Genomic DNA, 25,773 nt, shown 5'->3' with positions numbered 1-25,773 from the left:
TTCTCTAATCTTAACCAAGTGTTTTGAGTGAATATGATGATTATATCACAAAAATATAATCATGTTTTAGTTGCACAGAGTGGGTTATTCATTTATTTACAATTTGCTTATATTTAATATTTGTTACATATAATCTTAATTCATATAGAAGACAGGAGACAAAGGGAAGTAAAGTTGTCCATTGTCATCTGTTCTTTTTTACAGGAACCTATATGTGTTTCTCTCTCTTTCTGTATGTGTGTGTGGGCATGTGTGTGTGTTTTTGTGTGTGTTACAAACACATGTGCTCCACATGTGACATGTCGTACAAAGTAAAACAGTTCACATGGCTAACAAGATAGTTGTTTATATGGGTCTCATCAAATTGAATTCAGATTGATACTGAAGATAAGAATGGAAAAATTATTCATTGAAAAATATTCCCAGGAACTTGACTACATTTTTTCCACAGCTGTGCGCAAGCAGTCATAGTAAAACTTTATGGATATCTATGAATCTAAACATGCAGCAGTGATGTTTTAACATTCTTGCTTGGTGCCATCAAACAGGGTGATCCATTGTTTACAGAAACTGCATAAGTCAGCCAAGTTGATCAGAAACTGTAGGCCGTGGAGAATTCATTTCCATCACTGTTTATATGTCTTTCATCTCTTTGCCATGCTGTTTCTTCCACTTGACTTCTTTGGATGTCTTCTAGCTCTTTCCATCCGTCCCTTCTTCCCTGTTTCTTTCACTATTTCTACCTCCCTTTCTTAGCAGGAGAGCTGCATAAACAAATACACACTTCCACTGACCCTGTTTGACGGGAATCCACGGAGGTTCCAAAGGTCATGAACTAAAAGTTTGTGTTTTGAGAGATATTATTGACCTAACAATACAGAGTGCATTCCTAGACAGAAGAACAAACTCTGGTAAGGAGTGTTAGTTTAAGTAAAACAACAAAGACAACGAGGATGATACAATTTCTCAGAGGCCTCGTGATGTCTTCAGTGTTGTTGTTTTGTCTGACTAACAGTCTAAAATGTTTAGATATCCAATGTGTTGTCATATATTACAAGGGAAACACAGCAGAACTTTACATTTAGGAAGTTGGACCATTCAAATATTTGTCATTTTTTTCTTGAAAAATGTCTGAAACAATTCATCGATTATCAAAATATTTAATTTTCTCATGATCAACTAATTTATCAATGATTTCAGCTCTTGTCAGTACACCTTATTCAACAATTATACTGCATATACATATATGTATGTGTATATATATATAAAGATAATAAGTATATGTTAGACAAGAGTTGCTGTTTATGATAATGATGATACTAATCTTAAAAATCTACAGTCTTTCACTCAGTCACTGTGATGAAGATTTAAAGCCATGTCATTTAATTTACACACTACATTGCCAGACACTCTAACCACATATACATGTTGTCAGCTATATGCTGAGAGGTAGTACACAAATCATGACCAAAATGTCCGTACACTCTTCAAGTTACTCTGAAACTAAGTGAAACTAAGTGAGACAGAAACTATTCAATGAAGATATATTTTGTCATCTTTGTAAGTTTAAAAACCCAATAAAAGAATAGAAAAACAATCATTTATAGATGACAGGATATGGTAAAACAATGTTTTCAATGTGTGTGAGATCTGTGTTTCAAGTCAAATGAAATGCTGCTGTTTAACAGAGGAACTGACCGATAGGATGACTGCCAGACCCTATTTTAAAAAATTGAAACAAGTTTTGTGAAAGGGGTAAGAGAATATCAAAGACATCTTTAATCTGCTTCTCCTCAGTGTGATCTCTTTAACATTATGCACAGATTTCTTGTTGCTCATTTGAACTCTTTAAATCTGTTTCTATGCAGCTTAGATCAGCTGAGACTGGCTGATCTGATGAATGGAACAACAACAAACCTTCTCTGATGTTTTGGCACCTGTTGCCCGGTATTAACAATTTCACCACTGATCCATTAATATGTTTTCCACTGGTATGCAAGTCTCACAGATAGCTAAATGAATGTTGATGTGCAATGGTTGCTCTTGTAACCATGGCATTTGCATTCATGCATTTATCTGGCTTTACTTTATAGTTAATAAATCCTGTTTCAGTTTAAGCTTTTTTTACTGGATGGAGGGGTTGGTCAGTGCCAAGATCATTTGGCCTGTTGGTCATCTTTAAAAAATAATTGTTGCTGGGACTAAATCTTCTTTTGTAGACAACTTTACTTTACAGAATTGCTCATTCTCGTCCTTCTCACATCTGCTGCCCATCTCTTTCCACCCATCCCTCCTCCTAAATCACCCCTTTATTTGGAAAAGCAATAACAACCTGTCTCCTTTTAAAATACACACATACAGACACCACATTGCATTGTTAGCATTTCTCTGTACCTTCTCACTGTTATCATTCCTTATGCTATCTGAACCAGTGACAAACTCAATCAAAATGTGCAGGCAGAGAGGAAAAATGAAAAGAGAAGAGAAGTGAGTGACGCCTATAAAAATTAACAGAAACAGGGGACTAGATTGGTTCTTTCCATTACGCGTGTAAACCCATTAAAGTCCAGATGCTGACCTAGGCATGACACTCTTTGAATACACCATATGTCTAATTCATAGTGTCAATGAATGCCCAGCATCAAACATTATTTTTTATTGTACATGGAGTCTGAAGACAGCACTGGGATTACTGTCACTCTTCTGGGCCCTTTAGTATCCCAGTAAAGCAGAAGATGGAGCCAGCTGTCCCCAGAGAGGCTGCCTGGTCGCACATCCTTAATAATATAATACTACCACTTAATGAAACAAGCCCTACCATGTGTTTCCAATAGGGACATTAATCAACCCTTCAAGGGCTGATGCCAAAGCACAGAGCGATACAGAACAGATAATCCTTTAACTGGTCTACCAAACAAGCGCACCCTTCCACAAGATTTGTTCAGTTACACTGGCACTTGGCAGCTCTTTTGGCACCTTAATTGAGTAATTGAAAACAAAAGTCTAGGACAGTTTTAGATCTAGCTTTGGTCGTCACAACAGTTGAAAAACACTGACAATGAAAAGATTAATGAGTGTTAAAGGAACAGTTTGACATTTTAGGAAAAAAACCCTACTTCATTCTCTTGCCATGAGTTAGATGAGAAGATTGAAACCAACACCAGGGAAAAAATCTGTGCAAATATCAAATGACAACCTGTGGTTTTACAAGATGTAATATGCTGGACTGAACAGATTTTTTATATCTTTGGACAGCAAGGCCACTGGAGCTCCATCCTTTTATGCTAAGCTAAACTATGTAGCATCATATTTAATGAGCAGACATGAGTCATCCTCTCTTCCTCTAGACATGAATAATCAGATTTCCCAAAATATCAAACTACTTTAAGTGACGTTATGGTGTGACAGTAACAAATAATATGTTTGACAGGTTTTTGTTATGTGAAAATTGTTGCAAAGCATAGTCATATCAACCTCTTTCACCATGCCAAACCAAAGATGACATTTTGGATCTATTAACCACATTACTTATGCAGCTTTATAAGCAGATGGTTAGTTATATTTTTTACTACATAAACCATGAGCCAGAGCTTGGATCATTTTTAAATACAAACTGTACTTGCCCTAATCTGTTTAAAACTAATGATTGTAAAAATTAATCACTAAGAAACCTTTTTTGATGTTTTAGCCATTTGCTGAGTCAGGCAGTGCTGCGTATTCAAAATATAAATAGATTCAAGTATGAATCAAATGACTACTGTTCACTGCAAAAACAATTTCAGTTTCAGTGGCTGCATATGCTCCAAACTGCTGTCAGCAAAACTCGGTGACCGTATTCAGTGTAAAAACCTTGACCATCCATCAGAATGTAAATTCCCACTTTGACAGATAACTTATCCATCGATGACCTTTCGTCATTTGTTATTTGATGAGCTGCCTTCCCCGTCTTAATGAAGCGTTTGATCGTAGTTCTCTCTTTTCACACACTGACCTTGAGCCCTGTGGTACTACGGTATGTGTTTTCTGCCCACCAACCAAAAGAAAACATTTTAGTCTGTCATCATTTGGACACAAATTAAAGGACACACTCAGTTAGCCTCAAATGAGGGTTAAGGTGAAAGAAAGATGAAAAATGATATTGAGACAGAGAAGAAAAAACACAACAAAACAAAGACAAAGAGAAGAAAACTAGTATGAGTATTTTATTACTTTAGTCAGTTTAGTTAATTCTACCTCCCCATGTATGGTATCCTGCATATCCGCTCTGTCTTTCATGATGATGAAACTAAAAGGACAAGTGTGGGAGCTCTGAACATCTCACAGTGTTTAAACAAAAACACACATGCCTACAAGTGCTGCCAAGGAACCAGACAATTCAAACCACATGAGAACCAATATGAATTTAGACACACACACACACACACACACACACACACACACACACACACACACACACACACACACAACCATGCACACACAGAGACACACACATACACACAGACACTTAAAGACAACTGCTTGTGATAAATCAACTCCACTGTACAACAGGATTCCACCAAAATACTAAGGAGTAGACCTTGGGGAACAGGGGGTGGTCCACATGTGTGATGCTCTCACTGTGATTTCAGTTATTCCTCTTCCCTTTAGGGAATTTAGATCAGGCAGAACTAATGGTGGTGCAGTGTGTTAGAGCTAAGATTAACTCCTACAACAACAGTGAACATCTGTCTGTATGCGGGTCAACCGGGGTTGAAAGGGGAAACATGGACAAATTTGATGCAGAGATGGGTTGTTTGGGAATGTATTGAAGGGAGTATATGGATCCTGTGCTGTCATAGAGATAAATGGCTACCCATTCACATTCACACGTTATATCATTGGAAAGTGAAGTGGCTAGGTTTTAGCTTTATAGTCCAGTACTACACACAGACACACAAACACACACACTGTGAATATGAGCTCATGACTTACTTTTGCAGGTTAAGACTGAGGTTGCCACTGCAGCTTTTGATCTTGTTCTGAGCCTCCAGGTGGTTCATACCCTCTGTGGCAATGCCGTCAATGGACAGAACCATGTCTCCAACAGCAATACCACCTTTAGCTGCCTTTCCACCATCTGTCAGCTACAGAAACCAAAAACAACACAGATTAAATTATTTATTTAACCATTACAGCATCACAGTCATTAAGTTGGGTAGGTCAAGGTGATGCGGGAAGTACACACTCATTCTGTATTAATCACAGGATTTATGGATCTATTTGGCTACAAGAGTGTTTGGACAAACCTAATGAAAGGTATGACTTGGTACTTTCACAAAATATTTACACAATTAGATTTTTGATAAATAATCATCAGTAATTGGGATATAATGACAAAGTGGGTAAAGGCAAATAATAGAACAGCTAGAACAGCTCTGAGAAGTTCAAAAAATGTCATAATTTTACTTTAATGCAGCCTTTAAAACCAGGAAAAAACAACATTTATGCCGTATCACGATATTAAAATATATCCAAATTCTAAGACGATATCTAGTCTCATATTACGATATCGATATAACATCTATATATTGCCCAGCCCTATTCCTATGTGTTCACTGATGTGTGTCTAACCTTCTTTAAGACCTGCTGCCATACTGGGCTTACAGCTTCTTAGTGAAAATATCTCAAAAGGTCCTTTAACCACAGCATGTGTGAAAAAAGCCATAATGTAGTTTGTGTCTAATATCTTCACTACCTTATATCAAGTAGTTATTTCTGATTGGTAGGTTGTTTGATGAAAATTATGGAAGAAAACACAACTTTTCTTCTATCAACACATGCAGTAAAAATGAATCAGGAAGATAAATGGCAAAAAGACATTTTGAATGCATCTTTGATTAGGTGAACAGTAAAAAATTACTACAAAGAACATAGTGATGATGTACTAGTGGGGCATGATTGGGCACCATATGGATGTTGACATAAAGAAAGCAGACACTGCAGGTCTTTTCTCCTGACTGAAGAACCAAATTTCAACAGCGGCAGTAATGTAAGTAAAATGTCCGTGTTTTGTCTACATATGTATGCAAGTAGAATGGAGCTTATTACTGTTACAATAAAGATCAAGTAAAATGAATGTAGTCCTAGTAAAAAGCAATTATGACATTACACTCCATACAAAACACTGTTTAAAGGGTGACAAATGGCTAATGGTACTCTACATGGATACATACCAGTTTTATGGACTTTGAGGAAACAGCAATTACAAGCCAGACAACTCTTAGCTTGCATGCTTCATAAAATACACATACACTCCATTTCTCGTGTCTGTGTTTTTTCAGTGTCTTCCATGATATTGTGTGGGTATGGTTTTTAAGTATCTGCATCTAAACAAAGTTTAATTGCAGCTTCCCCTAGGCTGGGGGAAGCTGGTTAATTTGAAACAGATTCAACCCACACAAAAGAACCCATGTTGAACAGCAGGATGAGTATTTGATACAAACCCTGTTGTTCAACATGTACGAATCCTGTACTGTATCAATTCTGCTCTTGACATTACTGTTGAATTTCTAATTATAATTATGCAATGGAAACAACTAACATTTTCCACACCCATAAGTAACCCACTGTTGTCTATGTATTTGGGAGCAATGCTGAACATATTTTGTAAACAAGAGTTGGAGAAATGTTGCGAGGCAACAAAGCATTTAACAACCACACAAGTGGGCCTGAGTCCACACCAAAATAAAATCTAATTGGACTAAATGTGTAATTATGTGCTCTCTATATTTGTGCACCATGCATCATGCCGAAATTAGCCCTGTTTCTTTATTAGTAAAGTTGAAGTATGTGTGATCAAGTAGATGTATATGGATGGGATATATCTGATATTTAAAACATGAAATATATTGTCTTATGGGTGAAAGATTTAGGAGAAAAATCAAATCAAATTCTATTTATTTACTGCAAAATTATTCTATAAAGTGAATTTTGTCCAAAATATAAAACCTAATGACCTGAAATACAGTATTAGCATCTGTTAGTGGTTATTTCTTTACTTAAACTCTGTTAGTGGGTATTTTATTACTTGAACCCAACAGAGAGGGCAATACACTGTATCAGCATGTGACATATAATCCAAAGCCATTCTTATCAGTAGACAAAGGGAAGATGGTGACAAATTTGGAAATGTGCGTGGGATGTAACACTTCTCTTTTTCCCATGACCCTCTCATTGCTTTTAGTCCCTAAAAGCAGTGAGAGGGTTATTAAAACAATTCACTTTAATAAATGAGCATACAGTGTAAGGGGTAAAACAACTTCACCTCATGTGGTCAAACACAACTTGGCTTTGTATGTTTTCATATGTCAATAAGATGGCACTGAGATATGAGGCCCACATAGACCACAGAATACACACATGGACACTGACTACTTGCTCTGTGAAGTGGCACTTACTCTTTCAGCTGATAAGTATCACTTCATGTGTAGCTATTGAATTGGGTGCCTCTCCAAAAAAATGTGTTTCTGCTGAATAGAAAACAAGAGTTGAAGGACTAGAAACTATGTTGAGATGTCTTTTGTGTGTTACACCCCCCTCTCTTTCAGTTTCCTTTGCTTCTATCTTTGTCTCTCACACATGCACAGACACACACATACAAAGACAGACAGACTAATAAAAGAGGTTCTGCTAACGGATTAGTGTTAAGGCTCTGTGGCCCCAACCTTTTATAGTCATATTAGCCCACCACACACAACATCACTCACCACCTTTCTCAACCACAGAGGGCAGGAAGAAGAAGGTAATGAGGGATCGACTTGACTTTGATTAAAATTGTGTGTATGGAGAGGAAGGGTGAAAAACACTGCTACTGAGTATCCTGAATCCGTGGGCTTGACTTGACATCTTGACTTATAACCAGTGGTGCATTTATGCTAACCACTGGCAGTGTTATGAACAAAATGCTCACCACAAAATGTTTTCCCCCCAATTACTGCTCTGTTTCTGCCCCTATAACAGCAACATAAACACACGTGACCTTAAGAAACACTGAAACACTTTAAATTGAATTCCAAAGATCATTAAAATGAAATCTAAGCATTGTGCATGTTGCACTTTATGATGATGTGGTGTAAATGACTACAATGGAATTACTCATTTTTGTACATCAAAGCAACGTGCATTCAAATAAGTGGGTGCGATGCTATACAATAGAGTAGAGCACAGTATAAAAGTGTAAAACTCAGTCTCTTTCTCTGCTACCAAATGCTGTGGGAGTGCCTGCCGAGTTCGCTGAAACCCCGCCCCCTACCAAGTGTCACCAGTCAATCAAAGTCACCACTTCTACTAGAAACATGGACGCTACGTCTGAGAGCTTTCTGCTGCTAACTCAGCTGCTAGCTTGGCGGCTAACTCAGCTAACTGGCTAACTGTAGACTGTAGTAGTAGTAGTGTGCGCTGAATGTATTTGTACCTCTACAGCAGCAGGGGCGGGTTTATGCTAACGCAGCAGTGCTTTTCAGACCCGCCCATTAAATCCTGAACACAGAAATCTTGAAACTAAAATCTAAATGGTTGAAATACTTTTTACACCTTTTTTAGAAATACATTAATGACCTATTTAATGTGTTTAGAAGAAAAAGTCTGAATTCACTTTACACAGTCTTTAAGTATTTAAGATGTATGCCTTAATTTCATATACGTTTAAAGAAATCACCCTTGTTACAAGGAAAACTGATTTGAAAAGCAAACATTTGTTTTCATTTGTTAAAAAGATTTCAGAGCTCAAAGTAATCTCAATTTTCACATCAAAGACATAAAAATAAATCATTGAGAAAATCAGAACCAGAAATCAAAATGAACTGTGCAACAAGCCAAGCACTACAACTTTCTCAGGATATTTGATTTATGGGATTGTTACTTGGGCCATGACCGAAAACAGCAGTTTTAACACTACCCGCATGTCTACTGGAGACAGTAGTATGCAGACGACACACACACGCATGGTGTTTCATTAAATGCACTCTCAGACAGCAGCTGACTTCAGCTCCAAATGTGCAGAGACATCAGTCAACACTTGACCACAGCGTATAATAATATCTTCCCAGGAATCCCTTTGATGAAAAACCAATACAAACATCCAAACAGTGAAAAAGAATTAGTAAAACAGATAACAAGCACTGTTAACAATATGGAATAAGAACAGAAATTGTCTTTTATTTATGATCTTTCATTTGCAACAACCGGGACTATGGTTGCTTTGTACAGAGATATAATAGTAGCTCAAATCTGCTGTAAAGCACCACCAAACTATATTTTCTATAATAACAATGAATGAAATGATAACTTCTGATGTCAAAGGTGTATATCATAGTAACAAAGTCATAGAGAATTATCACTCAACTCAATGCATGTCCACCCTTACTGCAGCTCTACGGAGCTTTTTAGCTTCTCTTAGCTCATCGTTAATGTTGCATGGCCTGCAAATTCCTCTCTCATCAAACCCACTTCCAATGGCAGCAGCAAGCAGGTGTTTTTAGAAAACAAATGCTAATAAACCAAGTGTACCAGAACCAAACAGCAGAAACACATATTTATTTATTTATTTTTTCAGCAGTTGGTGATATGGATGGATACCAAACTTTGATGCTGTTATGGCACCGACCAAATTGCTTCAATACTGTCAAATGCCTTGTCATTCGGTGCCAAATTTCGATACCTAGGGGGAGCAAAGCTTTCTGAAACATCTGGCTGTAGCTTCTCAACAAAAACAGCAATGGCGGAGGCAGCAGCAGCGTCTCTAGCAGCTTCTTCAGAAACAGGTTGTGCTAAAACATGTAAACTGCAGATACAGAAAGATGGTTGTTTGACATCATAACAGTAGTGGTTCAGCAGCAGCTGGTGAATGGCTGACAACAGTGTCTTGTGAGGCTTGACTAGCATTAGCAAACATTAGCTGTGAACTCCTGTGTTATGTTCAGTGTTATCGTCACATAGAGACTGCTCTGCAAGTTTAGCAGCTGTTAGCAAGGTGCGAAACCACAGCTGTATTGATGTATCTGATATTTTAATACAGCTTTGTCTTGTCTTACCTGCAGGTCACATGTTTTGCTCCAATCACCTGTTAGTGATGAAGCTGCTGTACACACTGCTGCCACCACTTGCTTCTTTTTGAGCTGTTAACCTGGCTAAATAAAAACTAAAGATTTGCATCACAAGGTAATTTTCGTGTCATTCAGGAACCGGTATCAACTTTATGGTATCAGTACAGGTACAGGTATCAAAAATATTTGAACAATACCCAACCCTAGTTGGTGAAGACAAGGTCAAGGAAGGAAGGAAGGAAGGAAGGTGTGATTATCAGATGTCAGAAAGCCTGAATTTGAATGTTAATGTTACTCTGTATTGGCCAAATGTGTAATTACAGTACTGTTCACAACTGCAAACATCATTAAAAGTTTATAAATATATAATCTGGAATCAGTATTTTTAGGATGTTGTCGAGATATTCTGCCCCCAGGTGGCCCAAAACATTACTTAATACAGCTTTAACTAAATGCTACAATGCACAAAAGTCAGCATCTGTTGTTTTGACATCCACTGTATGGATTCAACATACCGCCACTATTAAATATTCATGTAAAAAAGTGAAATGGTGTGTACTTGTGTCAACACTTATGCAAAACAATGAGAAACACACATGCAGTGTGTTAAAGTCTTCACAGCTGAACTTGCCACAATGCTTCCAGCAAGTCAGTTTTCAACACATAAACTAATTTGAGTGCTTTCAGAAAGAAAAAAATCTGGTTTCAACACATAGTAATAAAACCTTGCAGGAGTGCTGCAACATTGTCTGGTTTGAAAATGTACTGACCAGTTTGAGTGCTTTGAACAATGCCTGCTTTCAGCACAAGGAGTAACAGAGATGACAGGCAGATGGTTCACATCACGCAATGACTAAACACTGAGCAGGAGACACAAATACTTGGACTGTACCTTGTAGAAATGTTTATTTCATTTAGATCTTGTGTCAGAAGCAGAGATGTCCAATAGGTTGTTTTTACTGTGATCTGACAGAAAATAATGGTATGTTTGAATCCCATGCGGGAAACAACGTACTGATGCTCAAGAAAAGGCTCAAGAACAATTTTTCTAACAATATAATCGTTATCAAACACAATATTGTTTATTGGCCAGCTCCAGAATAACATAACGACAGTGCTCTGACCTCTAAGCAAGAAAACCACAAAATAATAACAAGACCATTTTATGAGGAAGCAGAGACAGATTAAAGTGTAGTTAGACATAGTGGAAGAAATAAAGGGTGTGTGAGATTTATGAAAAAGGTAAAGACAGGTGGCACTAGGGGAGGCTAAACCTCCCCAAGATGACTATGGAAATATTATGCTGAAGTTTTTTGTGAATTACTTGACTTGCTGATTGTTATTTTTATGCAATAGGTAACAGGTTATTTTGGTGAGAGAGAGTGAGCAAGTGAGAGAGACAGTTGAAGCCTCTACTTACTGATTATAACAACTAAAGCAAGCAGCACTTCAATCATTTCCTGAATTAGTTTTGCCTGTCTGTGTATTTCGTTGCCAAGCACAACACATGCACGATGCACAGGCGGGAGGAGAGGAGCAAATAGGTGGAGGTATTTATTCAGATGATGCAGTGCAAAGCGAGTTACTGGCGATGATGTACTGAACATAACTGTCTCAGAACCACATTGGTTTCAATGTCAGTCCACTGGCACTTCAGTGATTTTATCAACAAGAGCAAACTAAATGTGAAATGTTGTATATTTCATCAAACATTCCCCTGTTAATAAATGCATTTCAAGAAATATCAAGGTTAATGTGGTTAATTTATAAATTAATGATTAACTCTGATAGTATCTGTTGTCCATAGTTGCTTTATAAAAAACTTCTCCTTCAGGTCATTAAATCCCTGCAGTCTCTAATCTGCAGTTACAACTCAGCATTGTGATGTCGGACTACCTGAGCTCATTAATCCTGTGCATCATGAAACTTCTTTCTTTTCAGCAGTTCATATTTTATTCTTGAAATGCCTTGCAATGCTCAAACTGTTGCATCACATTTTGCAATATGATGTGACAATTTATAACATGAGAAAGAGTAGAATTGAGGCTGCTAGATCAGTGTGATCATATCAATAGTATTTTAGTATTATTTTAAGTATAAGCATTTTTACATTACTTATATTTTTAAATATAGCAACATGCTTTGTGTTGTGGTCACATGTTTCTGCCCCCCATTGCTGACTTTTAGCCTCTCAAAACATGATGTCTTGCTGTTGCAGGGACAGAGACTGAGACTGAACGAAGTAGCAGAAAGAGAGGGAGGAAGATTAAGAAAGTGCAGGAGACAGAGGCACAAGCAGACATCACCTCAACTCACCTTTATGGATCCATCTATTTTATGGATCCATCACTAACACACAGTAAACTGTGTTAAGCAACGTTCCAGTCGAAATTTATAGTCCTGAATGAAATAAATCATTTGGTTATGTCAGCACTATTGTGGAAATACCTGAAACAGGATCAAGTGTTCATCTGACAAAATCCACTAGTCTTTCAGCTGTGCAAAAAGCATTTCACTTCCATCTTCCCGTCTGCTGTCGGCAGACTGGCTGAAGGTTAAAAGGTACGTTCTTGAAAATGATGATCAGACCAATGAATCTAAAACCCACTGCACCATTAATGTATATAGAAACATACAGTGCACCTTACTGACATGTCTAACAACCGTAACATCAGCACACAGAAGTTAAAATGGGTTTAAAGAATGAGAACACCATACGCCATGATACAATAATATAAAAGAGAGACTGGAGGAATATATTCAATAAAGACTCTGAAGATTATATTTTTCATAGAAAAGGCAGCACTCCAACTGCCGTCAATATATCATATCAATATAATGTATTGAGCAGGTTTTTTTAGGGCTCTAAATGATTGAATGTTCCTGTAATAGTATGTGCATATGTGCGTTTGTGCATGTGCATGTGAAGTCATGCCTATCCTGATGCTGGCACACAAACACACATACTTTCAATCTAATAAAACCATCTGAAAATGATGGTTTCTTTCCCTAAAACTGCACGTTAAAGACAGAGACCATAATAATAAAAAGCTATATCGTATTGGGTTCCCTTGGATAATTCACTGCAGCTATGGCTGCCAAACCCACAAAAACACATTGTGCACATACATAAGGCTTTACACATGAGATGGAGAAATTGGCAAAGAACTGGTTACAAGGAGCCTCCCCATTCAACCATAATCCAGTTGATACATGCTGATAGGCATTATATTATTTCAAAAAAGTACTAATACTCAGTTGTTTTAGACACCAGTAAAACCAGGATTTCCCTAAAAATTAAAATAACAATTATGAAGAAATTCTGCTGAGTCAGTGTGGTATATCTTTTCTTAGCCCAGTGGATAAGTTGCCAAAGAAAGAAAATATGTAATAATTAATTGTTGGTAGTGAATGATTGCAGCAGACGCGGCAGGTCTGTATTCCAACAAAACACTTTCACAATATTATTCCTGTCATATTTTTGAGTTTCACTAAATTCAAGTAATAAAGGTTGGTCATTTCTTAACATAGTGATGTAACAGAGGGCAATATTGTTTTAAAAAATCCCACAAGACCAGCATGAACTAGTCCACATCATTATTTTGTGTAGTAAAAGCTAACAGCACTTTGCTAAACTAGAAGCAAACAAGCCAGTATTCACAGCCAGACTCAATGATGTGATTGTCATGGTGCTGGAGGACTGGAAGCATGAGCGGAGCTGGTGGACACACATTCAGGAATACAGCCATATGAGCACAAGACTGAATTGTTTTTACTCCAAATGGAAACAGCAAGTTACGTGTGCCTCATCAGCACCACACACCTACACAGAGGGTGTGAATAATGAAAAAAGAAGGTGAGGATTAAAGTTTACAGAATGTGCCATGTTTAATGTGTGTCCAATACTTTCTAATATCTTGTAGTCAACATCTGAAAAGAGAAATCTGGCCAGAAAACAATAACATTTGTAGATTCAATTCATTTAAGCAATCCAATTCTGAATCAAATTAGCAAAGTTAGCAAACAAAAATGTAATCCATAAACTTAGGAAAGGGGGAGTTTATATAGCTACTGACTACTGGATTCTTCTTGAGTCCTAAGATATGGACAGCTTCTGTAAACAGCAATATAAAATAATTCTCAGGCACCAAGTGAGCAAAAGGCATTTATAAATGACTAGTTAAAAGTTGGTTGAATTATTGCCATTACTTGGTTGGTCCTCTATTCGGCCAGGAGGCACAGATGGGTCTAGGTTTCATTTCACAAGGCTCAGTAGAGAAGTAAAAAGACAGCTTCTGCTCTTACACACAGTTTTCTTTTGTGTCTCTTGGACTTCTTTACCACAGCCACTTAAATCATATCTATGTCAGTCTCTGTATTCAACCAATATTATAATGAATAAGCATGATACCAGCCATGAGCCCTGTATCCTGAGAGGAAGAGAGAGGAGACATGGCGGGATAAGTAGCCGCTGTGGAAAATTCATTATAGCCGCATTAAACAATAGGTTATTCAAGTCTCTTCATTGTGAATTCACTAAAGTACATGTTATGACCTGACTGTGCTGTTCTGCCACGGTTATAAAACTTCTCTGGCCTCAAACAATTCAGTTCATTCCAGTCACAATAAAATAGCCTTTTTAAGAACCAGTGTTACTCAAATTAACATACAGTATTTAATGACATGTGGTAAAGGTATTATGTCTGTCTTTCAAAAGCCTATCTATTGGCCATTAAACAGATAAAGAAATTAATTACATTAGCATCTCAAGGCTACAGTAAATGATAATAGTAATTATTATGTCCTAAAATCGACCACTATGGATAAGCTGCCTGATAAAATCCCTCCTAAAGTGTGTTTACTATCTAGCATGAATCAGTGAACTGCTGTAACCTATTTCAAGACCTCAAATGAAATAAATTATCACTCAACTCTATTGTAACAAACGCGACCCTGTCGGAAAAACTGTAAATGCTTTTACTACCTAAAGTATTTTAAGTGTGATTCTCATTTCAGCATGGTTCTTGTATTGGCATGTGAGACAATGACAGGGCTTTTACAATGGATTAGTCAGTCCATTACCGGTGAAGACAGAAATGTCTTAGTGAGGTCACCGGCATCAGATACTTTCAACACCCAAGGTGCACAATCTCTAAATTCATCACCTGTATACACCTGTATTCTAACACACACCAGTCTGACAAAATTCAGAAAATTAAAGATATGACAATAAGCCACAGAGAATGAGCACCAAATCTTGAAAGTCAAATCTTAGTCCACTACATTATAGTGTCCAAATACAACATGCCCACTCTAACACATTGAGATTGATTTGTGGGAGAGGAAATGACGAGTTGTTGATTCTGGCTCTGGGACTATTTCACTAAGATAGACAGCTACTCAGAGGAAAGTATGTTGGAACATGTTTTAAGATAGAATTAAGTATTAGAGGAGCTGTCAACTGGCTGTCGTCTGATATGAAAGTTTAAAACACGATGCTTGCAACAATATATTTTTGAGACTCAGTGATACACATTTAGTGCGAAAGCAAAATATGGCATTTACATGTCCATTACATGCCTTAATGCGCAGTTCCAGAATTTTCTTTTTTGTTGATTTTCATGCTTGTAAGAGACTTATATTCAGCTCAGTTCAGTTCAGTTTGAACAATGTTGAGGTCCTAAACTGAAATGTGAGCACACATGCATACAAGAATATTACATTGTCAGTTCTGCAATAGTCATATCATGAACATAGATGACATGGCTGAGCTAGCATACATGTCCAGGATTATTTGTTGTGGAGGTCGGCAGACCATACAAATGCTGACCATGAGAACAAGAGGGTTGTGAGGTGCCACCACTGAATGATGATGTCTGGCAATATACACATGCAGAACTGAGATGTTAAAAAGGCCCACCTGAATTCTGATCTAACTGTTCTTACAGTGGTTGTATAGCCAGAGATCGGATTTGAATCAAATGTAGGACCACATACGTATGCATGTTGCCAAAATATAAAATGAAAAAAACTTATTTGGTTGGTCCACACTTGGGCCACTTCAGCATGTAAGGGGCGGGGACAGAGAGAGTCAGAAAGAGAGAAGAAAGAAAGAAACTATATATAGAACTGAACATACTTTGAAATAGACCCATCACTGTGGTCAGTTGTTATTATCGCCTCTTGAAAAGCATCTCTGGGGAAGCAGGGCTCAACCATTGCTGATGTAGTTCCAGGAACTGCATTTTTCCATGAACAGGTTTTAATATAGATAAGCTTCCCGCTCATTCTGCTGTAGTTACAGCACTCACAAGTGTGATTACTTCAAAACCTGTTTTTATCTTTATAACTACATAGAGCTCTAGAAAAATGATGCAACTGTAGTTCTTTCAGATGCAATATTATGGATTAAGAACAGAATACTGAAAAAAAACATGTACCTGTAGTCTGCCGTGTCATTTCTGAAATACTAAATTCATGCTGGTCTACATTCAGCTCTGACAGAGGAGCTCATAAAACAGGGCCACAGCTCTGAGACCAGCTTTTCTCATGAGTGGGTGTGGTCATGGCAGCTGACCTGTGAAATGATGCATCTATTCTTAGGAGCTTAATGCACATGCTCCCCTGGCTGACTTCACTTAAATTATTTTAGCAGTGAATCCTGTAAATGGGCTGCCCTCAGAAGGCTTTAAATATTGATTCACTGTGTCGTAAATGTAACTGGGAATAGAAGGCAGATATTTTCAGTCTCTTGAAATGAAGGACCTTGTTCTTGAAAATCCCAGAATCAGTAAATGGATTTTAACAAGAAATAGTTTTAATGGGAATTAACAGTAACTAGACTATTATCTCTTATAATATTATCTCATAAAAGCATTTTAACAGAATATGGATTATATGTTTGGTTACAGATTATAGCTAAAAACGTACAGCATCAACTACCACCACTCCTCTATCACTCAGCCATTTGTCCCTGAGTAAGACCCCTTACTGTACTTGTGTGCTCAGAGAAAACCAGAATGGTGAAAAGCATTAGATAAATTGTAAATTGTAAATCCATTATCCTAAAAATACAATTTTGATTATGTATAGAATTTTAGAAGGCTACAGAACAAATTGAAAATAAATGAAACTGCAGCCTACCAATACATATATTTGAAGAAAATTAGCAATGCTTCTCCTTCATGCACACTGGCTGATTTTGCTCAAAAATCAGCCAGTGTGCTTTGCTTTCTTTGCCAAATGTCTCCTTTTATGGACAATGTCAAACTGGGATGCCGTGGTAAAATGTTTCATTGGCACTTCGAGGAGCAACACCGTCAATCTTGGCCTGTTATAAAATTGTTTTTCTATACTGTAAAAAGCAGACAAAAAAAGAAAAAAAACAAGTGGTGAGAATCATTTGCATAAACAGCAGTTACTGGGCGGATAGTGGAGGATGTATGGTCGTGGTTACAACTACTTGACACCATGATGCATTACTGGTACAATGTGATAATACTGCAGTTGTGACTAGGGCCATCAACACAAACACAGTATATTCACATACATCCACAGTTTAGCAACAGCAGCTGTCAGGGTGAGTGTGGTTTGGCAGTGGTGCTGTATTCTCTAATAACCCGTACTCTGTGGTCCCTTCTTAGAAACAACTCTATGGTTAGGCTGGCAGTGAGCAATCTATGTGTGTTTGTTGTGTGTGAGTGTATATGGGCATATGTGGGTATGTGTGAGTGATCAGTGGTCAGAAACCATGCCCTTCATCATCATTGTCTGGATTTAATGGGTTGGATAAGATTAGGGTCTGGCTTGATCCTTGTATCTAGACTGAAAACTACAATAGTAAAGAGTTTGGACATACTTTCTCACTCAAGGGAATGGGAAGATGCATCCAAACTTTTGACTGGTACTGTTAGGAGTGAGTCATGTCTTACATAAGATCTAAGAAACACATAGAGGGAGAGAAATAAGTCGGAAGGTATGAGAGGTGACAGTATGACAAGAATGAGGAGGGCAGAGAGACAAATCTAGATAGATGACCTGATGAGTGGCATCATATGTTTGTGTCACATAGGCTGAGGCTGTCATCAGTCTTCAGTTGCACTTAGCCTATAACCCAAGTACAGTGTATACAGATTGATTTCCATGCACTATATATCATGTCACCTTACCTTCAGTCACGTTCTCCCTCTCCTCTGCTAATCTAAATTTCTCTTCTCTTAGTTACACAATGCCCTCCCTCCACTCAGTATAAGTCTTCTCAAACTGAAGCACTGCTGTTCAGTTTTAAATGTATTTTGTTTGTTGTTTTCAAAAATAAATAAATAAATAAATAAATATTGAGCCTTAATGAAGATGTGTCATTCGTTTTGTGATTTTCGGTATACTCTTTCGGTATATGTCTATATATTTAATATGGTCAAAAGTCTAAAACTTCAGGTGAATGTATAAAAAATGCTCCCTTCAAGTCAGAAGCCTCCTCGTGATGAAGTCAGATTGTTCATATATGCTAACAAACAGCCACCCAATCAGTTGCCTTTGTTGCTAAGGTTGTTTCACAGATTGTTCACATTGTCCCCTCGTATATTTCAAATTTTGGCTAAAACATGTACAGATGTATTTGAGAACTGTATATTTTGAGTAAAGAAGACAAAAAGAAGCGAAAACCTACTATTATTGTTTGTTTACATTTCTAGAAACTAACAAATCAGAGTGGTCTCATTAGGGGGAGGGGAGGGGGGCTGTTTCAAACAGAGGCTGAACTGAGGGGCTGTATAAAGGACCAGTATAAGTTAAATAAGGACTTTCGTGAAGTGTAAAGCATGCAAAATGGTATACCAGTACAGACCCAGAATATAAATGTGGACCTGGAAATATATATGTGCACAGCTTCTTTAAGAAACTGTAACAGTGTACATTGCTCACACAAAAGAATCATTCATTGAATTGGAGTTGATGTGTTACCACCAGACCCTAATATGAATATATCCATGAATATAAAAGTATATAAATCTATGTCATCCTCTTATGGTACACTCAATGGTTTTACCTAACAAAGGTTTACTGTATCAGCACCACAAACTGCACCAGTACTTTACTCTTAGTGCTGCCAATGTATTGAAACCACAAACCATATAACTGTCATTGTGATATTGCAATAAAGGCTAGAGTGAAGAAAAACTAAACTGACCAACATTACCATCACCAAGTATTTCCTTTTTTTTTTTTTCAATATAAAATACCATCTTTCTTTAAAAAACATTACTTGCAATGTAATAGTGTGCAGAACTGTGTCAGGAACTCAGTTGTAACAGCATACAAAAGGAAAAAAAAATGATTTTGTATACAGATTTGAATGTTACCTTTGTATAATTTTAGCTTGTCTCTTTCTTTTACTTGCTTTCTTTTGCTATTTCTGTCTTCTATATGTCACTTCTCACAATTTTGTATCCATGCACACACACACACACACACACACACACACAACTGTGGTAAAAATTCACATGGCTTCAGTTAGTGGGAAAAATATCACATCCAAAGTAATAACACAAACATGGCAACCCATAGTGGCCTCAAGGGGGATTGGCATAGGACCTGGCAAGCCATTCATCATCAGTCTCATGTTGCCATAAGCCTGTACACTGCCAATTTTAGTGATTTGTTTGTGTGTGTGTGTGTGTGTGTGTGTGTGTGTGTGTGTGTGTGTGTGTGTGTGTGTGCGTGGATGCAGTACATGCACTGTATGCTTCACTGTATTAAGTGTGTGTGCCAATGAAGCCACAGCAGAACATAACAGAAGCTGGATTATCATGTTTCAGCATCACACTATAGTTTAAGTGGTGAAGGAAACATGTGTGTGAACTTTCATGTGTGGGTTTGGGAGTGAACAGCAGACTGTGAGGGCAACAAGAGGTAATGTTAGGAGTAGGCACTGAAAGATATAGAAACCAAGAGACCATCAAGTTACTTGTTCAAGCTAAAGGACTGAAGCCAAGAGTTGTGAGCCAGAACTTTGATTGCTGCACATTCACTACAGAAGTGGAATGCATAGAAAGTGAGAACGCTTTTCCTCCCTGGTCAATACATGGCAGATGGCATATGATTCCATTGAGCTACTATGATCGTGTTAGTGGGGGTTGAGTCAAGTGGACACAAGAGGTGGTATAAAGATGGAGATGGGTGAGAGAAAGAAGGGAAGGAGAGAGGCATGGAAATCTTTTCAGCTTTCACCCAAATGGGATTGCTAGAATACCACTCCACAGCTGCCCTCAGATGAATGAGTGCATGTGCATGGAGATGAAACAGGAGCATGTACTTTTTACCATGTTATGCAAAATTCTGAAAAGTGTATTTGAGTATACACTATCATCATATGTCTGTGTTTGTGTGTCAGATTTATATGTGTGTGTTTTAGTCTTACTCTGGAGATGGTGAGGGGCATGTTGAAGTCTTTCCCTCCTTGCAGCCTGAAGCCCCAGGGGGCAGGGCCTAAGAGAGTGACACTGTAGCTTCTGCTCATGATGTCCTCGATGATGCACCCGGTGTTGATGTTGCTGGCAAGTGATGATGTTGATGGCAGGAAAATATGTTGCAGATCAGGTGATAATGACAATGATGTCACTGAGTTTTGATGACAGATAAGATTTCAGCCAGAAGTGCAACAGCTCCCTTTAAGATGTTGTTCCAGGATCTATGGGAAGATATGAAAGAAAGGCATACATTAGATTTGTTATTGTATAGTTATATCAGACAAAAGAGGCAAGAAGAAAATGCTGTGATGGATGTTCAGGAGAGGAAACGAGATGCAAAGGGTGGATAAGTGAAGCAAAAGAGAAGAGAAAAATTACAAAAGAAAACATATATAAATACATTATATTATCAAAACACTGATGTTATAGTCACACACAATGCACATTCTGACCATTAATTCCATGGCATAGAATGTAAAAAAAAAAGAAAAATGTATTCATTGAAGTGGCTCCACACTCTTTAGCAGGTGAAAATATAAATACATAGACATGGAAAGCACAATTTTGTTTTTTATCTCACTATACTACAGCACACTGCAACAGTTCAGTACCATAAAACACTTAGGATACCCTGCAGAAAACCCTCACAAGATGACATTTAAACTGCTAACAAAATAACTGCAACACAATTCCTACTATTTTGTGTTATTATTATGTGAATGAAAAACACTGTACCTCTTAAATGGAAATTCCAGAGAGGAAAATAATTCCTTTGCAGGCAAATAGACAATATAATTCCTAGTTTCCCCTGGACTATCCCTTTCCCAGCAAACACACTGTGTGTGTGTGTGTATGTGTGTGAAAGAGGTAGACAGAGATGCAATACTCTTATATACTAGCTAATGACAGAGGGGAGGGGAAAAGTGGAGGAGGGGAGAGGAGAAGAGGGAGGCGAGAGGAAGAACGGGTAGAGGTTAGGATGGGAGGAGAGAGGGTGGAGAAAGAGGAGGGGAATCAGCTATGGGTGGAGTGAGTGGAACAGAGAAGAGAAGGGGAAATGAGGGAGATGATATGAAGGGGGAGATTACGGGATGGGAGGAGACAACACTCAGAAAATGAGGGGGGGGGACAAGAAAGGGGGCTAAAAGGGAGATTAAAGAAAAGAGTGTGGGAGCAGTGCACACGTAGAAAATGACAAGGGGAGGGAGAGGAGGCAGAGAAGAGGGGACGGTTTATCTTTCATGCAGATATTTTGGGAACATGGACTCAGAGCTGCAGGCTTCATTTAAAGCAGAACGAGCCATACCCAGATCATGACCTGAGAACACATCCCAAAGGCCTGAATTAAAAGGTCTTTCAAAGGTCACCTTTAAAAGGACTGGATGGGGTGATGTTGATGTTATGCAGCAGTGTTACCCCGGCATTTTGGAAAAGCCATGCAGGGATGAGATTGTCTTTCAGGTGATGTCACACTCACATATTTAAACCACCGCTAAATTAACTGTCACCCACAATGATCCATTGTATTCAAAGTGCTTTAGCCCTAAACAAATCAACCTCAGTAGTGTTCATGTTTCATGTCTCTACCTCCTACCTAAATTGAAAATCAAGTTTAACCAATTAAGAGATTAACTGATATCTGCATTATCTGAATATATATGTACATTTTAGTGTTGTTGGTAGAGTATATCTTAAGATGAGAATTCTACTTGGCATCAATAAACAATCTAGTGCCAAAGTGCAGCACCATCATTTAATCTTTTAACATTGTTCATACACTTCCTCATTATTTATATCCAGAGACAGCTGGCAGATCTTCTCCTTCTGCACTGGCTTTTGTCCATTCCCCTTTTCTAGCCCAGACAGATCAATATTGACTTTGCATTTAGACTGATATAGTAGTGGCTCAATTAAACGCTCATCCAATTCCTTTCTTGGCCTTGACCACACATACACATGCTATAGTAAATCTTGCCAAGTCACAGCTCAGTACTTTGTTCACTGGGCTTGTTAAAGAGGCCTACTCAGTCAAAAGACTATCTCTAATGAAAAAAATATCAGAATGAGATGGAGAGCGGAAGCTTGAGAAAGAAGATAGATATAAACTTGGAAGAGAGGTGGCTGGACAGGGGCTGGAAGATCTTCAAGATATATAAAAAAGAAAGAAAGAGAAATTGCACAGATTTACGATTGAGAGACAGGAGGAGGAAGCAGGAAGCAGGCTAACATTGGACCTCTGCACCATAAAACAAGATGAATATTACATTTACCCTGCCTCTAACACCTTCTATAAGATAATATCATGATGGATGCAAAAGAAGATCAAACACTCTCTAAAACATGCACATAATAACTTAGGATGCCCTTCATTAGTCTGTTAATAAAAGTTCCCATGGAGTGTCCAACATGGACAGTGTGCACTTCTCCAGAGCAGCCAGGTTTAACAATAGAGCAAATCTTGGGAAGAGCAGAGACGAAGGAGTCATTAACAATGTTTCCGCTGCAGAGCTGAGGGGGTCTTAAAGGGGTTATAGCTATCTACAATTTTACTGCAAATGTAATTACAAAAGGCACTGTGTTTGTTTTAAGCTATAGCACAGATGGCTGCCCATGCCTGTTGTAAAAAGGACAAACCACAACTTTATTTGAGGAGATGACATGGATTATCTGTAAGCTCTGGTTGGCCCTGTTTGATCCTGTGGTGAACACCATGGGAGCTAACCCTTCTCAGACCTGCTTGGCCCAGTATAAACCAGGTTAATGCCAATAGTCAGGGGGAGTCTGCTGTAAAGGTACAATGAGAATTTTTACCAGATGGTTAAATTAATTATAAACAGGGCACAGATCAGATATAATCATTGTTCATATGTCACATCCTGCCACACATCAGCTACCATAACATACTTTTCTTTCCCTTTTAGATACCAGCTCTCATTTAGGACAGAATGTATAAGGTCAGGGGTATCCAAGGTAAACAGAGACCAACAGTAAATCCGCTGGGAATGTGGAGAGGTGGAAAGTGAACTGTTAAGTCTATGATATTGAACCTAGGCCCTGTGGAAAGTAGAGAAGACTGACTCAAATATCTGTAAATCCAAATTGAGAGATGAGAAAAACAACAACATACAGTTGATTTGGAGAGTGCATGCATTGTGATTTAAAGTGTAGTCACCACAAATCTAAATTTGAAAAAATTTATGACATGAAACAACATAATAGTATGGTTATGAGTCCACAATCGCGAATTTTGTCAGTTTGTTTGTTAGTTTGTTTTCGCTTTTGGACAAATGATTAATGCTTCTAATTTCAGGGCAGAACAGTCTTGTAGGCAAAGCTTTAAAATCCCAGTATATTTTGGTAATCTAAAATTTCCAGTGTGATTGTCATAAGGAAAAAAAACATTACAGTATCAACAGTCTGACAAATGCATAGATTGTCTCCACAGGAAGCCAATGTGCTTTGTGATTCTTCTTAGGGCTTGATTATGTAAAATGTCTCACTAGGGCAGAAACATCCAGCAGGTCTACAGTGACTGTGACTGTCACAGTGACACGTAGGCCTGTTTAACAACACTTTAAACAAAATGTGTAAGGATATAAATCATATGTCCTACACATCAAGAGAACGGCATCCAGAAATGTTGCTTGAGCAGGACCACTTTGAACCTCAGGGTATAATTTGAGAGTGGTTGAAAGATCAAAAGGTCCTTCCTTCTAGTGTGGTGTACAATGATGAATTCCTTACTTAACAGATCGCCTTTGCCCAAAACAGGAGACCCAGCATTGCCCTTAAAAAGATGAACAAGTTGCCCTCACTTTAGGGTAAAAATGTTGTTTCCTGTCAGATTTAAAAGAACACACCTTCACAGAGATAAGTGATGTTTCACTTAACCACACGTTTAATGACTGGTTTTATAACATAACAAGCCATCTTTTTGGAAACACAAAGACAGGGTTTGATACGAGTCTCTCTGGTAAGTATAAACTGTAATTTAAAAAAAAAACTGTGTGTAAGAAGGTGCACGTGACATATTTCAATGCCAATTCCCATGTAACGAGGACCAATTTTGAGTCCATTGTAGATATAATATCTAAAATATGGGCCTTCTCACTGGCCTGCCAATCTATTTTACTATCCTAAGACATTTGATAATTTGCTTGTATTGTCAAAAATGGCCACTGGCCAAGAAATGTAACAGAGAGAACAAAGGAGATTTTCGGGCCACAGGATATTGATATCAAACACTAACAATAGGGAGTGTGCTATATCACAAAACCTCAGACACCCTGCCAGTCCTTTGTTCTGTCAAATACTCTATTCCAGTCCCCATATGCTCACCTCTCCACATGCTTAATGATCACAGCTTAGCAGCCCCCAGCCAAACACACGCTCACACACACACAAATTGAGACAAGCTCCACCTCTTAATGGTATGATAATCTGCCCCTCTAAATGACATTTAATGCATCACCCACGTGAATAAAGGGGGACACCCGCCCCCTATTCTGCCAGCTGCCCCACACACACACACACACACACACACACACACACACACACACACACAAACACACACACACACACACACACACACACACATTCTCTCTCTCTCTCTCTCTCTGTCTGTCTCTCCCTCACTCTTGTGTTTAAATTATTAGTCTCATATCAGATCTGTAGACAGCAGCTGTGATGTGAAATGCAACAATTCTAAGTTAGTTCAAAACCCTTTCAGGGAAATGTATACCGTTCAAAATATAAATATACTATGATAGGCAACTCCCTGGTGTAAGCACATCTAACTGTATGTTAAAAAACAGAAGATTATTCTGTCAAGTTTTGATTTAAAAAAACTGCGGGAAAAGGAGTAGAGGTGATTTTATATTACAAAAGGGATGTCTATGCCTTACAGCATCATGACAAAACAAAGATATTCTGATTTAAATAAATTACTTCAAAATACCTTGGCAAGGCAATTTTGTTCAGTGGAAAATAGAGGAGTGGAAATTGTAGGTATTTTGCTGTCTCCATCACTTAGACTGAACTTGGAAGAAATGGCAGCATGCCAGCCTAAATAACCTACAGCGAGAGAGCAGATACACACACAAAACCCCATAATAACACACAGAAATTATGCTTTATACAAACATGAATTTAGTCGCAGGTGTATATACACATATTTTCATGCACAGGTAGGCAGAAAAAACATGTATAAACTGTTTACTTTGGGG

At 38.0% G+C, this 25,773-nt stretch overlaps 1 protein-coding gene across 1 annotated transcript in view; it reads right to left on the bottom strand.

Annotated features, from left to right (window-relative positions):
* pdlim5a (PDZ and LIM domain 5a) overlaps positions 1 to 21,389 on the bottom strand; it is a 62,283-nt gene extending 40,894 nt beyond the window's left edge. Inside the window, exons 1-3 of the mRNA XM_053324936.1 lie at positions 21,284 to 21,389; positions 20,500 to 20,769; positions 4,972 to 5,123 (exon numbers count right to left, since the gene is read on the bottom strand). Of these exons, the coding sequence (XP_053180911.1) occupies positions 4,972 to 5,123; positions 20,500 to 20,598 (251 nt within the window). The 5' untranslated portion in view covers positions 20,599 to 20,769; positions 21,284 to 21,389. The remainder of the gene's footprint in view (positions 1 to 4,971; positions 5,124 to 20,499; positions 20,770 to 21,283) is intronic.
* Between the last annotated feature and the right edge of the window lie 4,384 nt (positions 21,390 to 25,773).

Source organism: Scomber japonicus, chromosome 9 (genome assembly GCF_027409825.1).
Source record: "Scomber japonicus isolate fScoJap1 chromosome 9, fScoJap1.pri, whole genome shotgun sequence".
Taxonomy (NCBI): domain Eukaryota; kingdom Metazoa; phylum Chordata; class Actinopteri; order Scombriformes; family Scombridae; genus Scomber; species Scomber japonicus.
This window is presented reverse-complemented; position numbering and strand designations above follow the sequence as displayed.